The sequence below is a fragment of the Rattus norvegicus genome, chromosome 10, assembly GCF_036323735.1.
Source record: "Rattus norvegicus strain BN/NHsdMcwi chromosome 10, GRCr8, whole genome shotgun sequence".
Classification (NCBI taxonomy): domain Eukaryota; kingdom Metazoa; phylum Chordata; class Mammalia; order Rodentia; family Muridae; genus Rattus; species Rattus norvegicus.
The window spans coordinates 102,159,815-102,176,360 of NC_086028.1; the positions used below are offsets into that span (position 1 = coordinate 102,159,815).

A 16,546-nucleotide genomic window follows, 5' to 3' on the forward strand; every position below is an offset into this window, starting at 1 on the left:
TGGGGTTGGGGATTTAGCTCAGTGGTAGAGCGCTTGCCTAGCAAGCGCAAGGTCCTGGGTTCGGTCCCCAGCTCCGAAAAAAAGAAAAGAAAAGAAAACACACTTGCTCTGTAATCAGTTCTGATGAAAAACAGTATATGACTTCCAGAGAGAGAAGCCTTCAGAGTAAATCCCCAATCCAGTCCTCCTGATCAGGGTGGGAAACAGTTCCAGGACTCCTCCCCATGGTACAGAAATCCTTGGATGTTTGAGGCTCTTACTGACAGTGTGTAGTGCTTTCCTACCAGACAAGTTCATCACTTTGTGTACCTTAAGTCCTCTTTAGATCATTTCAATACCCAGTACAAAGTAAATCTCATGTGAATAGATGTATCAGTGTACTGCTGATCAGGGCATAGTGACAAAGAAACATCTTCCTGCTGAAACCAGATACTTTTTTTTTTTTAAGCACAAGGATTTTAAAACCCCCAGGGCTGGATTATGCAAAACATGTTCTGGCCATCCCCCCCCCCCTCGTGTGTGTGTGTGTGTGTGTGTGTGTGTGTGTGTGTGTGTGTGTGTGTGTTTGGAGTTTCTCTATGTAGCCCTAGCTATCCTGGAACTAACTCACTATGTAGTCAAGGCTGGCCTAGAACTCAGAGCTATCCGAATGCCTTTACCTCCCACTCACTGAGCGTTACTCCCGCCTGGTTCTTTTGTTGTTGTTGTTGTTTGTTTTGTTTTGTTTTGTTATTGTTTGTTTTGGTTTGATTTTTGTATTTCCTTTTTTGGTGTTAAGAAATGAATCCAGGATCTGACTCTGTGCTGTGCTTCAAAAGTTTTCTTTTTTTAAAGTGAGATTTGTTTAGAAGCTATTTAAAATTTAAATACTCTTGAGAGTCGAGTAGCTGCGAAGGTTCTGTGTGTTTTCTATTTTGATCGTTCTGTTTCTCGAGGTGACCACATCTTTCAGAGGAAATGAGTCAAAGGCACTCTGTCTTGCTTTTCCAGCTGAGCATGTTCAGTTTCAATGAAGTAATGAATGAACTTGGCCAGCACCACCCCCACGCCTACAACAGCAAACACTGGCGATCTCCACCAATCAGAGCTCACTCAGGGTTTTCGAGTTGAGTTCAAACAGGCCTACGGTAGGCCAATCAGCGCGTCAGGCCCCGCCCCCCGACGTCCGTCCCAGCCAACCACCAACCAGGAACAGCCAAAACACGGAGGCTGGCCAATGCCGGGGCGCCCCCGCGGCGCCGGCTCCGCCAATGGGCGCGGCCAGGCGAGGAGAGAAACAGAGCGGCCGGGCCCGCCGCAGGATTCGAATCGAACGTCCGTGTGGGAGCCGGCGCCTGGCCGGTCTGCGCGTGGGCCAATCAGCGGCGTCCACTCGCGGCCCCCGAACGTTGGGCCCGGCGGCCCCGCCCCGCGCTGTTGTTTGCGGCGTCGGCGCGGCCGCGCGAGCCGAACCACAACATTCGCCGGGCGGCGGCGGCGGCGGCGGCGGCGGCGGCGGCGGCGGCGGCGGCGGCGGCGGCGGCGGCGGCGGCGGAGCTGGGAGCGCGAGACTGGGGCGGCCGCCCAGCGCCATGTCGGTGAACACGGACGAGCTGCGGCACCAGGTCATGATCAACCAGTTCGTGCTGGCCGCGGGCTGCGCGGCCGACCAGGCGCAGCAGCTGCTGCAAGCGGCCCACTGGCAGTTCGAGGTGTGCACCGGGCCGGGGCCGGGAGCGTGCGCGGGAGCCGGGGGGCGCGTTGGGGGTCGCGAGGGGCCGCGGCGGGGAGGCCGGGGCGACCAGGCCTCGCTCACGCCGCTGCGTCTCGTGTTTGTCCGCAGACCGCCCTAAGCACGTTCTTTCAAGAAAGCAACATTCCCAACAGCCACCACCACCCGCAGATGGTAAGTGTCCCCCCCCCCAGTGCGGCGGAGCGGGCGCTCGGTGCGGCAGGGTCGCTGTCAGCCTCGCCGGTGACAGCCATGTTGCCGGGGAGCGGCGCGCCGCGAATGTAAACAAAGAGCCAAAATGTCTTCCAGGAAAGAGCGCTCCCAGGCCGGCGCTGGCTCGCCCAACTTTGGGACCCGCCTCCAGGCTCCTGGATCGGGGCCTGAGGCCCTGCGTCGGGCGCTGTGCCCTGGGCGTATGGGTCCTGGTGTTGGGGAGGTGGGGGTGGAAGGAAGGAAAGACGACTCCCAGCAGGATGTTGGGATTCTGCTAGCAGAGGATGGGGATGGGGCTCGAGGATAACCAGACCACCTTAGGGGACTCCAGGGGAGGGGATTGAGGTAGGGATTTGTGTCTTAAATGCCAAACACACACACACACACACACACACACGACGGAGCTAGGGATTGTGTGTGTTGATGTAACACTCAGCCATACACACACAGCAGCAGCCGCACAGCCACCCAGTGCTGCAGGAAACAGGGAAGGGATAGATCCACCCTGGCTCCGGAAGTCCAGCTCTACCCACAAAGGTAGGCTGGCCCTTCCGAAGCCTCAAGGGAACATAACCTTTATGGAGGGTATACAGATTTTATATACCTGAGATAAGGCCAAGAACTTCTTTTAATCTCAGTATGTTAGACAAACAGTCCACGAATCAGTTCCTCAAGCCTGGATTTGTCGTTTTCCAGCTTGGCTTCAGGCTAGGCCTTTGCCCTCTGGCCAGTGGGTACCCTGCCTTCCTGGGGCCAGGAACATCCTTCCTCCACTCCAACTCCTAGTTAGCTATTAGCTCCAAGCATGTAGGAGGGCCTGGGCCCAGGAGAGCGGTGGTAAAACATTCCCTAGGCTATCTGCTGTTGGACATTTTTGGACTTGGGTGTTCTTGTCCCTGGCTCTCCCCAAGGGACAGACTACACATCGGTCTTCTTCTGTGTCTTGTTCTTAGCACTGTTTTTCTTTCTTTTTTCTTTTCTTTTCTTTTCTTTTTTTCTTCTGATCAAATGGAGGGAGAAAAGGAGGGGAGTCTGCCTTAATTTAAACGAGCTCGCAGCATTTGGAGTAAGATGGGGACATGAATGGTGCTGGCTGTAGGCCCTGGCCACTGCGGCCAAGCTCTTGGGAGATTCAGGAGGGATTCGTCATCCCCAAGACCCCTCCCCTGCATCCAGCCATTCAGATTGCTAGCTTCCTGGACCTGGGAGGTATTCTGCCTCAGTCCCTGTTTAATTTCTTCCTGCCCACGAGACCACTCAGAAGAGCGCAGCTGTGCTGAAGGGCCTGGAACAAGGAAGCCAGCAGGCCCCAGCTTGAACTGGAGTCCCCTCCCTCCCCACCTTTCCAAATCTGTGTCTGTCTGTCTATGTGGGTGCCTATGTGGAGTGTGTGTGTGTGTGGTGTGTGTGTTTGTGTTTTCCTTGGAAGCTTCCCTTGGGCAGACAGCTGGTTTTGTAACTCAGACATTATAATCAGTGCATGTATGAGGGACTTGTGCTGGTCCTTTGCCAGCACGATAGGGAACACCAGTCCCGTTCTGGGAGTCAGTCCTGGTTTTGAGACAAAAGTAATTAGAAGACTTAAGTAAACATTGGAACCCAGCACTTGGGAGGTTGAGGCAGCAGGATCGCTGTGAACTCCAGGTCAGCCTGGGGTATCTAGCCACATCCTGTCTCAGATAAATACTTTGTTTGAAGACAAGTCAGCACAAAGTGGTCATAACTGGTGGATGGTTGTCCTGTAGATCTGACAGCCACAGTTGGATGACTATCACAGAGATAAGGGTCCTCAGGGTTGTGTTGGGGGAGGGGCATGAATGGCAGTTGTAGGGTGAGGGAAGCTGGAGGACTTCGCCCATGACAGGACACAGGATTACTTGAGATTATAGGTGGGCCCTCAGAAAATGTTCAAGGCTGCTTTCACCAAAGCAGAGAGGCAGGGAGACCTGCCTGTGCTCACCCAGGCAGGTGGGCACAGGCCCCTCTAACCCTTGAGGCTTTTCCTGGAGAAGAGACCTGGCCTCTGGCTTGGTTGACTAGGGAAGTCAGTCACGATGCTCTGATGCAACTGGCCTCCACCCGCAACCCCCCATTCATTGTTTCCTGCTGCCGAGAAGTCATGGGGGTGGGCAGGGAATCTTGAGGGGAGGAGGGAAGTGTCTGGGTGGGGCCAGACCTGCCTGAGGCCAAAGGCCTTCCCTTCAGGGCCTTGGAGCAGACAATGGTCAGAGTTCCCTAAGAGCCGAGGTGGCACAGCCTCAGTGAGCAGGGTGAGGGGGTCTGGCTTTGCTCTAACTAGTGATAAGGCTTTAGCATCCTGTCTTGTGTCTCAGCGCCCTACCCCCAGTGCCCTGTGCCTTGGGGAGGAGCCAGTACTGCTAAAATTAGGAGAAGTTGAAAGGACTCCCTGGCCTCCTGAGGGAGAAGAGGCTTTGAGGTCAGAACTAGCTCGTGTAGGTCCTGGGCTCTGACCCACCTGTTCCTAGGAGTGTGCTGCTGGCATCTGGGTGGGAGGCTGCTGCATGTTTGTACTGGGAGCCCAGACCCGAGGTGTGGGCCTCCGTACACCTGGAATAGCCCAGAGTCGTAACTGTAGTTTGCACTGCTATGGGGACCAGTCTCCTTGTTTGTATTACAGAAAGAGTAATCGAGCTAACCAGATCTGTACCTCAGAAGTAGTGAGTGGCAAGTGCCGGGGTCCAAGACCCACTGTCTGAACTCTGGAATGAATGGAAGCTCTAAGAGCAGCTTTTGCCCTGCTAATGCAGGGAGGAGACCCCCTCGCTGTCCCCCTTGCCTGCTCCCTGGTGCTTAACTCTCTGGGGACATCTGAGGGTAGATTGTGGAGGAAGCCAGCTGGCTCCCCCAAGCCAGGCAAGTAGCTGGGCAGCAGTGTCCCGGGCTGCCCCTTGTCCTTTCACAGTGACACCCTAGCTTGTTGGAGTTAACCATTGCCATCTCACGCCCCTCGCTGGGTGTCATCCTAAGCCCTGGCAGCTTGGATTTGTTCGCCCTTCTCTGGTTCTGGGGAAGATGAGTGTTTCAATCCTATTGAAGTTACCTGTGGGCTAGAGGCACCAGGGTCCTGCCCTGTGGCCTCACCGGTGATACCTCTCTTCTCTCCCTGCAGATGTGTACTCCCAGCAACACCCCTGCCACACCACCCAACTTCCCTGATGCGCTGGCCATGTTCTCCAAGCTTCGAACCTCTGAGGGCCTGCAGAGCAGCAGCAGCCCCATGACAGCTGTAGCCTGCTCCCCCCCTGCCAACTTCAGCCCCTTCTGGGCCGCATCCCCACCCAACCACCAGGTGCCCTGGATCCCGCCCTCTTCCCCCAACACCTTCCATCTCCACTGCCCACAGCCCACGTGGCCCCCTGGAGCATCACAGGGGGGCGCCCCTCAGAAAGCCATGGCAGCTATGGATGGCCAGAGATGAGACTGGACCCCGCTGGGCTGGAGCAGGGGGCAGTCCAGGGTTGTGGGGACACAGAGAGGGCAGGGAGGGGGGAAACAGAAGCGGGCGGGGGGGTTCTTCAAGATCGCACTGGAAGATTTTATAAGAGAATTTTTGTGGGTGGGGGGACAGCAAACGTCCTGAGCCACTTGGGTTCTTCAGGAGTTTCTCTCCAGGAAAGTTTTTTTTCCTCTTTTTAATATATAACTATAATATATATGAATATAAATTTAGCTAATGTTTGTGAGAGAGTGGGGCCTATACACATGTTCCAGTCAGAGGGCAAGGCTCACCTCTGCCCAGTTGTGGGGAACAAAGGGTGATCGTAGATGGAGTGAGCATGCAGCTGGATAGCCGTGCTACTCTGGGAAGGAGAAGGCACACCAGCCATTGAGAAGCTCCACCCCCAAGGGAGGTGGTCCCAGAAGGGTCCTCAGAATCATGGACTTTCTACCCCATTACTGGTAGACAATTTTCATCTCTGCTGGTGGTGGCCTCTTGTTGACTCTGAAACTTGTCACCCAATCACCAGCAAGGTGTGCAGAACTGAAGACTTGGCTGCCCTCTGATGAATGGATATTTGATTGTCCCATCCCTTGCTGTTCCAGCTATTCTGCGGGCCCCCAGTCTGTGTGTGTGTGTCCAGGGCCAGAGGGCCACCACTAAGGAGAAACTGCCTTGGATTGAGTTCCCAAATTAAAATCAATGCACCAGGGTGCAATTTTAATTTAAAAACTTAAAAGACTTTTCTAACTTCCCTGGTTTGTGGTGCTTTTTGTTTGCTTTGGTGGGAAAGGTCATTGGGGTCCCTGGCTGGGGGCAGAGCACGATCATGGGGCTGTGGCATTCCTTGCCCCTCATGTTAGGTGATGCAGGCAGGGGCAGGTCCTGACCTAGTCCTGTACCTTAACTTAGCCTGGAAGCCACAAAGACTGGATTCCTGGAGGGGGCCCTCAGTGACGGTGGCAGTTTTTGAGCCAGGACCTCTTAGCCTCCAGCAGGATATTAAATGGGTGTTAGCAGTGAGTTACTCCTGGAGCTCTTCCTGACACCGGTGGATCTAAACCCTGCCAGCCCCTCAACTCTGAGGACAGCTGAGTAGGGAGGGTCGGAGCCAAAGTGAAATGAAACTTACAGGCCCTAGCCAGGAGGCCAACACATGGGTACACACACACACACACACACACACACCTGCCTTGGCCCTAGCCAGGAGGCCAACACATGGGTACACACACACACACACCCCTGCCTTGGGTGGAGCAGAGCAATGGGCCTAGCCACCCTCTGTTGCTGGTGACACATGGCTGGACTTGGGAGCTGGGTTTGTCCTTTCAGTTTTGTTTCCTAGTTCCAGCCCCTGGGCCTCCTTGCAGACTTGCCCCTGCCCACCTGTGCTTTCCCAGGCTGGAAGGGGAAGTCCCTGCAGGTGTGTGGGCGGCCAGGCAGGGTCCATTCAGAGGTACCAGCTTGTGGGGAAAGGGTGGGGCAGCTCCCCAGGTATGGGATGGCAGAGGCTGACCCATCTAACAGGACCACGGAATGTGTGTCCTGTCCCTGTGACTGTGAGGCAGGTCCTGGTCAAGGAGAGTTTGTTGTAACTGCCTGTGAGACCAACTTCTAGACCAGGGAGACTGAGCTGACCTGACATTTCACTGCCAGGGAGGGACCAGTGTGGGAGACACCAGCTGAGGGGCGGGTCAGATCCTGACTCTGCCCTTAGATTCAGAGGAAAGCTCAGTAGTCAAGGGATACCTACAGGGGGCCACAGCCAGGCCTCTGCTCCCATCCAGTCACAAGTGTGAACGCCTAAGACAGAAAAGGAAGAGGAAGATACTAATCTAGGGGCAGCCTCCACCCCAGGGCACCCTGGGCTAAGCCCATCGCCTCAGTGAGAAACCTGTTTCTTGGCTGTTTCCTGCCACACTTTCCTGTGTGATTTTTGTCGCCCCCTTTCTCACACCTCAAGGTGAACATCTTGCCCCAGATGCTTTCTCTGAGAGGGAGTCATGGAAACTGGTGTTGGGGGTGCCCCATCTCCCCCTCTGCACACCTCAGTCTGAGGTGGGAATACAAACATGCTTTATTTTGAGACAAGTTATTGCCAGGTAGCCCAGGCTGGCCTTGCATAGTGTGATGCAGGGTTTCCTTGACCCCAAGTCGGGTCAGGCTCTCTTGTGGACCCCTAAGATCTGTCTGGAGGCCCTAGCTAAAGATGGAGCTGGGTAGCAGTGGTCCTGGGGACTCAGCTGCCCAGACCCTGAACCCAAAGAATCCTGGATAGCAAGTGACCGCAGGTAGAGTGAGCACACTGGGCTGAGTCACCATTGGGGACACCATGGAATGAGAGCCCTACTCTTGCTAACCTAGCCAAGACAGCCATGCACCAAGCCCCTCCACCGGGGGTGGCTTTGAAGCTGCCATTTGTAGCAGCTGATCCAAGGGGACTGCAGGACATGGCAGAACCTTCTGGCAGTGTGTGGTTCTGCCTGGAAGCCCTGTGCCGAGCGGGAGCTACCTACCCCAACCCTGTGACCAGAGAGTAGGGGGCAGCAGCCCCTTGCCTCCAAGTAGAACTGGTGTACAGACACCATGGATCCCAGCCTACCCAGAATGCCCCAGACCAGAAGACAGCACTGTCCGATAACCACTGACTTGACCAGGCCCACCCTGTTCCCAGGCTCCCAGAACCAGGCCTGAAGTCTTCCTCAGCTATTCTCTCTGCCCGGAATGCAACATCTCACCCTCCCTGAGCACCTGCCTCCTCCCAACAGCTCCAACCATAAATCAGAACTGATGTCCTTCAGACGGGGAGGCCTAGAAGCCCAGAGCGGCTTGGCCAACAGCAGGTACCTACCCTCCTGGTCTTCAGGCTGGGCCTCAGAGAGATCCCTTGGCACCCAACTCCTTAAGAACGTTTATTTCTGTCTGTTCAGTGAGCAGTGGTGGACCGTGGTCCCCGGGTGGGCTCCTCCATCCCCTCCCCAGGAGGCATATCCATCTGCAGGTTCATCCCGGGTTGGCTACCCGGCAGACTTCCCATGTCTGTGGGGATATTCGCCTGCAGGAGACGCCCCTCAGAAGAGACTGGTCTGTCTTTCTTTTGCCCTGAAGGAACTGCAAGACAGGAGGGGCTCAGCTTGCTCTGTCTGGCCCCCCATACCTACCACTTCCTGTTACTTGTTCCTGGGGCTAATGTTGATCTGTACCCGTCAGTGTAGGTGTAGTGTAGGCTGATGCACAGACAAAACCACCTAAATAGCCCGGCAAGAAGCCCTTCATGTACCTCGATTGCATGGCACCACGGTACCGTGCACACTACCTTGTGCCCCCGGATCTCACAAACGCAGGGTAGGAATGGAAAATACGTTACAGAGCTTGGAGGTCTAACAGGCAAAGCTCGAGGAGGTGATGTATGAATGTGTTGTGAGCCTTAGGTCTCCTACAAGCATTTGCAAAACACTGTGTGGGGCTGTCATGGAGCAGCCTGCCTCTGCGGAGAGCTGGTCCTTCATGCAAACAAGTCCATGACCGATGAGGAGAGACTGGCTTGGTCACCTGGCAGTGTGGGTCCTAGCCTCACATTCTAGCAAGGACCGTAGGCCTCATGCAAACCCAGAGTCCTCAAGCCACTTGGACTTTTAGCTGATCTGGCTTCTCAGGGGAGACCAGGAACGCTAGGGGCTCTCAAGGCCTAGAGACAGAGAGGGATACCTACAGGCTAGGGACAGGGGGTGATGGTGGTGGTAATGGTGGTGGTAGTGTCGATGGTGGCTGTGGTGGCGGTGGCTGTGGTGGTGGTAATGGTGGTGGTGATGGTAGCGATGGTGGCCGCGGCGGTGGTAGTGATGGTGGTGGTGGTGTGGGGGAAGGGGTTGCTCATATCCTGGCCTTGTAGCCTGGCTCTTAAAAGTGTTTGTGTTGGGGTTGGGGATTTAGCTCAGTGGTAGAGCGCTTGCCTAGGAAGCGCAAGGCCCTGGGTTCGGTCCCCAGCTCCGGAAAAAAAAGAACCAAAAGAAAAAGTGTTTGTGTTTGAGCAGGGAAGACCTCGGGCCTGGAGCCAGAGAACTGGGTACATGCATCTCTGTCCCCATGACCTCTTGAGTAGGACAGCAACAGCGGTCACCTCACAGACCCGGCACATGCCAAACGTTCAGGACCTGGGTTTTCTCCATTCTCCGTCCCGCTCCATCCATGAGCTCCCTGGCCCTCACTGTCTCTCGCCTGGGCAGGGGGAAGGCTGGAGTGCTATCAGGAAGGAGGACGGCTCGGGGACAGCGTCCAGGCTGCCTGGAAGAAACCTACCTGCATTGCTGTCAGCTAACATCTGTGCACTCTGAGGCCGAGAGGGCGGCATGCCGAGGTTGCCCATGTTTGGCTGCCTGTGCACGTGGGGCCGGGCATGCTGGAGCTGCTGCAGCTGCTGCATCTGGTGCATCTGCTGGAGCTGCTGCAGCTGCTGGAGCTTAGCCTTGTTGTGTTTCGCCATTCCTGGGGCTGAAAGGGCAGGAGGAGGGTGAGCACCAGCGAGAGCTGTGGGAGGACCCATGAGGCGAGGAGCCAGCCGAGGTGAGGTCCTCCACACGCTGAGTTTGTGGCTCTGCCCCTTAGAAATACCACATTCATCTACACGTCTACCTGCTCGTCAAGTCTGCCCACCCACTCAGATGCACTGAGGACCTGTATGTGTCAGCCTTGCGCAGGGAAAGAGAAAATAAGGAAGGCACGAGGCAGGATGGGAAGTGATCCGCCATCCACTTCTGGTGTGAACTGGAACGGGGCCCTCAGGAGCCTGGTCGGTTACCGCTTGGTGTTGGTACCAGATGACCACCCGTTGCTGCGTCTTGAGAAGTCCGTCAAGGCTTGGCTGTATTGTTACAGGGACCTGAGGTAGGGGCCCGAAAGCTTCCCATGGAAGTGTGAGCATTGAAGGCCAGTAAGAAAGAACAGGCCACTACTGGGTGACTGGCCACAGAGCAGCCACCTGTCTTCAGGAGAAAGTACTTGGGACCCAATGATCCCAGACATCCCCATACCAGGAGATAGACAACTGTCCTTTGTCACCCAAGGAAGAACCCCGAAGGAACTCAAGGCTGTCTGTCTGGACTCACCGTCTTTCCCTAGGATGCCCGGCAGTCGTGTGTCCATCCGTCCCTTATAGATGTGTCCATCAAGGCCCAGGATATCGACCTCATCGTGCTAGAGGGGGACATGCCTGTCCATTATCATTGTAACTTCCTGGGTATGTGTCCTCGGGGCGGGCCGGAGTGCAGACACTGTCAGCAAGCAGTGCTCAGAGCCGCCCTGCCAGCCCCTGCCTCCCCGCAAGCCTCCCCGAGGCCACATGCCTGTAATCCTGGCTTTTGAGGGAATGGTAGCGGTCTTCCCACTGACTTCAAGGCCAGTCTGGGAGATAAAGCCAGTACCAGTCCAGCCAGAAAATAGCAAGACTCACTCTCAAAAAAAGAAAGGGCCCCCTGTGCGGGGTCTGCTCTGAGTGCAAGATGGGAGGAGGTACCGTGGGATTCTGCGGCCTGTGGTGGAAGGTGGTGGTGTGGTGCCTGGGTGGAAGGATGGTATTCTACCCAGCTGAGAGCCAGACCTGTATATCCTAGCTACTTTGAGAGGCTGAGGCTGAAGGATCATGAGTTCAAGGCCTGCCTGAGCAACTCTGGGGAGGTAGCTCGGCAGTAAAGAGGTTGCCTAGCAACCCCTAGACAGCAAGGGAGGGAGGAGAGAAAGAGGGACCTCGGGGCAGAGGGCCAACTGATGGGACTTTAGGTGGTTTTCCAGAGTGGGCAGAGCAGGGCTATCCTTTCTGTGACTGTGGTCAGACCTTCATAGCTATCTGGATCTCCTCCAGAGGAGACAGGTGCTGCGGGCGGTTTCTCCGGTAGGGGTAGGTGAGGGTGTGGCTGCCCCCACAGCGACGGGGTACAGTCGAGTAGGTGTAATCTGTTGTATCTGCTCCCCTGGAAGGTAGACAGACACACGGGAGTCATTTTGAGCCACCCAGGGGTGTCACCTGGGACAGGCAGGTAAGTAAGCCTGAGGCCACACACAACACACGCTATGTGTGCGCGCGCACATACTCACAGTACACTCTCACCCTCGCTACCCCGACCCCGACCCCAGCTGCTCCGTCTCCTCCATCCCCATCCCTGAAATGGACCCTGAGCCAGCAGAGGCCAAACTTGGTTGTCACCAGGGCTGGCATGTCCCTGGACTCTGCCCTCCTACCGTTTGTAGCACGGGTGGCTGAGGCACTGGGAATGTAGCAGCTCTCGGATCATCTGACTGCTGGCCTTCACGGACCCGCCGAAGTGGATCTGTACCTTCTCGATGTCCATCAGCATCTTGGAGTGCATGCTACGCAGGCGCCCCACGCTCTTCTCCATCTGCGACAGGTCACCCCGAGGGAAGCTGCTGCCCAGCTTCAGGCTGTGAGACCCAGGCAGAAGAAAGGAGGTCAGCCCGGGACCACGCGGAGCTCCGCAAGCACTTTTCTCCGGGACCTTGCGCGGCTCACACTTGCTTTGGTGTGGTGCCTGGGTGGAAGGACGGCATTCTAGGAGTTCAGGCCCCTAGTGTACAGGAGGCGGTGTGAACTGTTAGAGGCCCATCGCCCTTGCCCGAGGCAGCCCAGCACCTCTAAAAGACTCTCGAGGGACCAGACTTGCTGAGGAAAGTTTTCCCTAGCTTAAAAACCCCCTTCCCCAACCAAAGAGATGCTTAAAATGTAACAAAAACAAAACGGAAAAAAAAAAAAAACCCAAACACAAAACAAACAAAAAGACCAATGAAATACAAAGAAGAAAAGGAAGTCCGTTTAGTGTTCTCCATCCTGATCCTGGTCAGAGACGCTCTGGACTACTTCCAGTGTGCACTCTGGAGCCATCTTGGTCCCCTCCCGCCCCCCTTCCCTCCCCTGTCCAGGATCCCATTCTGGAGCCATCTTGGTCCCCCTCTGCCCCTCCCCAGCCCTGCCCAGGATCCTACTGTCGCATACTTTCTGCTCTGTTGTCGGATCTGCTCTAGTTCAAACACAGTGTAAGGCCGGACGGAGCGGTGCCCTGGCATGCTCGGAATTATGGGGGTCATGGAGAGGACTCTGGGCAGGGACAGAGAGAAAGGGGAGGGGTGTGTGTGAGAGAGAAATCCCACCACTCAGCACCAGCAGCCACCCTCTGCCATGTTCTACAGGACGGCCCTCACTATTCAGTACAGGCCCCATAGGAAGTCTCGGGGACCAGGGACAGAAACAGACCCAGGACAAGAGGCAGGATGGGTAGGTTCGGGGTGCCTTCTCCCTGCCACCAGACGCTTGGTTGAGGTGTGGCTACTCACTGTCCAGTCACAGTTGTCTCCAAGGGACGGTCACACGACAAGCAGTGGAAATGAGCCAAGAGCTGCCTGTCAGGAATGGGACACAGCCAGTGAGATCCAGAGAGCTTGGCCCCCCTGCAGGACCAGTGGCAGATCCTGTCCTACTTCCTGGGAATTCACCTGGTCCTAACCAGCCCTCGCAGGCACACATTCTGGGCCAGCTGGACATATCCTGTATGTGCCTCTGGTACCGCCTGGTGGACATATGTGGGATTTCCCTAGCCAGGTTCCCCAGGGACGTCTTGGAGGTCTCTCTGCCCCTGAGAGAAATCCAGTGTACCACAATCCAACCCCAAGAGTCTCACACCTCCTTTCTTCCTTTCCCCACCATTGTTTGAAGGATCCCTAGCCAAGTTATTTAACTCTAAAATGCCGCCCCTTCACCTGATTGACAGTTCTGGGCAGAATAAGCCATTCACTGCTCATCTGGGGCGCCCAGCGTTCCCTGCTGCCTTCTTGGCCTCACCTCCGCATGGCAGCTGCCTCGTCAGCCTGGTAGAGTGGGGAGCGCTCTTTGAGCTGCTGCCGCAGTGATTTCCAGCGGTCCTCCAGCGTCTGCTTCAACGGGTCTAACTCCAGGCGGTCCAGCTGGGGGATGGGCACCAGGTGAGCTTGAGGCAGCAGGTAGATGGGGTGTGGTGGGGTGGTTGGAGGAATCTATCCTTGAAGAGAACGGCGGTGCCCCGATGGCAGGAGAGCCACCCAACCCGCCCTGCATCTTCTCCCGCCCTCACCTTGCTGTCCATCTCTGCCAGGAGCTTGTCCAGGAGTTTCTGCCAGTCTTGTTCCTGACCACTCATCTTGGCCACCAGTTCCTGCATCATGTGGTTCAGCTGCTCTGTGGTGGCATCAAACTGGATCCTGCTCACTTTGGATGCCAGAGCGCTCTTGTCGGCTTTCTGCGTGAGAGACCAGCATGGGGTGGGAATGTTCCTCCAGCCGTCCTCTGTGTCTGTGTCTCCAGCTGACTTCGAATCCCCTGCCTTCCCCACCTCAACACCTCCACCCCCACCCCAACACACACACACACACACACACACACATGTGCACCCACACATACACACATGTGCACACACACGCACATACTCACACATGCACATGCACACACACGCACATACTCACACATGCACGCACGCACACGCGCGCACACACACACACACACACACACACACACGCACGCACGCACGCACGCACATATATGCACGCTGGCTGGGGAGGAGCCAGAGGCTCACCACGTCAATCTCCATCTCCAGGTGATCTCTGTTAGCCTTTTCCTTCTCCAGCCTTTCTATCCCCTGATACAGCACCTGGAGGCCCACGGGACAGAGAAAGTGAGAGGTGGGCATTGCCGGGTGGCAGGGGTGGGTGGGGTGGGCGCCCTGCGGCTGCTCACTTCGATGTCCTTCTGCTTCTGCCGATGGTCCTCGATGAGGTTGCTTGTGGTAATGTTGAGCTTCTCGCAGTCGCCCTGGACCTGCAGGATGGCACTCTGCACGTGGCCTAGCAGCTCCTCATCCTACAGTAGTCACAGGGGGAGCTTTTGGAGGCTGCTGGGGCAGCCCGAGAGCAGTCCCATAGTCGGCTGCCTTCAGAACTTACGATGTAGCCCCCACACTCAGAAAGCTGAGATCGGAAGTTCTAGGGAAAGTCTGGGCTACCACGAGAGACTGTAATAAGTAAGACAAAGCCAGGGTGGTGGCTGCACAAGTAAAGGGTACTTGGTGCTAAGCTTGGTGACCTGACCTCAACCCCCCCAGGACCTACTTCCTGGAAAGAAAGAACTGACCCCTGAACGCTGTCTTCTGGCTTCTGCAAGTGCTCCGTGCAACATGCATGGGCACGTACGCACACATGCACACACGCAAATGAACACATGAATATTAAAATCAGAACCATCCATCGCCCGACACATACGCTCACTTCAAACCCATTCTGGCTTGTTTCAGAGGCATCCAAGACAGTCGTGCCCCTCCTCTGGATGTAGCCACTAATCTCCCCACATGTTGGTTGCTGGACTGGCATCAGTGGCCTTTGGAGTCATCAGAGAGGTAGGTGACTGAGGCTCACATGTCCTATGCTGTCCCATGATCCTCGAGAGGTGAGGTATAGGCAAAATCTGAACCAAATCCAAATTCTTGCATCCAAGAGCAAGATCTGTTGGTGACGCCCCCCAAGCCCGGCAGCAAGCCTTTCTTCCAGGGGACGTTTACAAAGTGTTGCAAACACCAGTAACCAAGGACACTGTCTTCTGCATCTGTGCCTGCGTCTCTGCATCATGTAATAGGCCCTGTGCCACCCTTGGGCAGCCAGTGCTGTCCCACCCACTAAGCCCACCCTTGCCATCCACCCCTATCTCTACCTTGTGAGGGGGCCGGGCAGAGACTTACCTGGCCCTGCAACTTGGCCTTCTTGGATGGCCTGGAGGCCGCTAGGCCGGTGACCATGTCCTGCAGCTGTTCGTAGCGTTGTACGAGCAGGCTGACTTGGTGGCTCACATCCAGACTGCAGGCTGGACAGGTGGCCTCAGGGTCAATCTGGCCGGGCACTAGGGTGCCCAGAGACTTGTGTGGGGTTATGCTCAGAGACAGCAGTGCGGAAGAGGAGCTCAGCATGCTCTCAATGATGGTTCTCAGCTTGTCCAACTGGATGCAGGACAGACATGAAGGGTGGGGCAGGAAGGTGGGTCAGTTATATCTAACCAACGGTGAGGCTCATTCTGCCAGTCCCCTGCTGTGACACAGGCAGTCGCTGCCTCCTCAGAGCATCCCAAAGGGTGCCACACACAGTACACAGTTGATCTCTACCCAGCACATAGTACTTTTGCTACCAGTAGGCAGCATTAGTGACAAAGCCCCTGAAGGAGGGAGGGAGGGAAGGGATGGAGGGAGGGAGGTTTTCTCCAGCCGGTCAACTGAGCCAGTGCATACAGCTTCTGTAGCTAAGTCCTAGAGGGTCCTTGCCCAGGGCTCTGATGATGAAAGGCTCTTGCAGCATAGGGGTGTGTGTGAGCAGTAAGGCTTGCACATCTGTCTCGCCCAGGATGTAAACTCTAACAATGAACAGATATGAGGGGCGCAAACAAAGCTCCAGGGATATCCCTGGGTCTGGAGGGGCAAGTGCCTTCCAGGGAGAGCCGCTCAGCCTGGCCCTCCTGTTTCCCTCTTCCCTCAATGGGCTTACTCCGTTACCACCAATGAGTGTAGGTCCTGGGTGGCCGGCTGCATTCAAGAACAACCAACCAGGACCTAAGGGTGCTGGCCAGCTTCACAAAGGGTCATGACCATGTCCCACCATCCCCTTCCCAGTGGTCAGTGCAGCCAGATAGTCTTTCTAGAGTGCAGGGAATGTGTTTGAGGTTGCATGAGAGACACACAAGTCACTAGAGGACAGAAATAGAAGAGAGGTGTGTGCAGCCAGGAGGGGTGAGGAGGAAAGGCACTCGGGAACAAAGTTAGGCCCAAGTAGTCAGTCAGAGGGCGCGGCCTGCTTCAGACTACCCTGAACTGGAAGTTTTCTCTCCAGTCACAGCCGCACACCTCAACACGTTTCCCTTGTGCTCTGAGCTGGCATAGTTACCAGCTTGCTAAGGAAGGGTCCTGGGCTAAGGCCCGGGCAGCGGATGGCCACTGGGGTTGAAAAAAAGTCATGGCACTCTCTGAGTTAAAACAACCCTCACGGGGTTGGGGATTTAGCTCAGTGGTTAGAGCGCTTGCCTAGCAAGCGCAAGGCCCTGGGTTCGATCTCCAGCTCCGAAAAAAAGAAAAGAAAAGAAAAGAAAAGAA

General features: G+C 55.9%; 2 protein-coding genes across 2 annotated transcripts in view; one reads left to right on the top strand and one right to left on the bottom strand.

The window, feature by feature from the left end:
- Window positions 1–1,555: 1,555 nt before the first annotated feature.
- Ubald2 (UBA-like domain containing 2) lies at window positions 1,556–6,138 on the top strand. The gene is made up of 3 exons (NM_001398606.1): window positions 1,556–1,691; window positions 1,823–1,885; window positions 5,055–6,138. Exons 1-3 carry the CDS (start codon window positions 1,572–1,574, stop codon window positions 5,361–5,363), a joined length of 492 nt encoding a protein of 163 aa, NP_001385535.1. The 5' UTR covers window positions 1,556–1,571; the 3' UTR covers window positions 5,364–6,138.
- A 2,150-nt stretch (window positions 6,139–8,288) lies between these two features.
- The window catches only part of Qrich2 (glutamine rich 2), a 28,395-nt gene continuing 20,137 nt past the window's right edge, over window positions 8,289–16,546 (bottom strand). The window contains exons 9-20 of the mRNA NM_001416895.1: window positions 15,152–15,406; window positions 14,158–14,280; window positions 13,997–14,071; window positions 13,499–13,663; window positions 13,231–13,352; window positions 12,726–12,791; window positions 12,388–12,489; window positions 11,619–11,819; window positions 11,215–11,350; window positions 10,490–10,577; window positions 9,684–9,875; window positions 8,289–8,495 (exon numbers count right to left, since the gene is read on the bottom strand). Of these exons, the coding sequence (NP_001403824.1) occupies window positions 8,311–8,495; window positions 9,684–9,875; window positions 10,490–10,577; window positions 11,215–11,350; window positions 11,619–11,819; window positions 12,388–12,489; window positions 12,726–12,791; window positions 13,231–13,352; window positions 13,499–13,663; window positions 13,997–14,071; window positions 14,158–14,280; window positions 15,152–15,406 (1,710 nt within the window). The 3' untranslated portion in view covers window positions 8,289–8,310. The remainder of the gene's footprint in view (window positions 8,496–9,683; window positions 9,876–10,489; window positions 10,578–11,214; window positions 11,351–11,618; window positions 11,820–12,387; window positions 12,490–12,725; window positions 12,792–13,230; window positions 13,353–13,498; window positions 13,664–13,996; window positions 14,072–14,157; window positions 14,281–15,151; window positions 15,407–16,546) is intronic.

Bases quoted from the DNA above. Each gene is read 5' to 3' on its own strand.
- Ubald2 (NM_001398606.1), top strand. From the start codon at position 1,572: ATGTCGGTGAACACGGACGAGCTGCGGCACCAGGTCATGATCAACCAG. The intron at 1,692-1,822 runs GTGTGCACCGGG...GTTTGTCCGCAG, and splicing joins CGGCCCACTGGCAGTTCGAG to ACCGCCCTAAGCACGTTCTT. The intron at 1,886-5,054 runs GTAAGTGTCCCC...CTCTCCCTGCAG, and splicing joins GCCACCACCACCCGCAGATG to ATGTGTACTCCCAGCAACAC.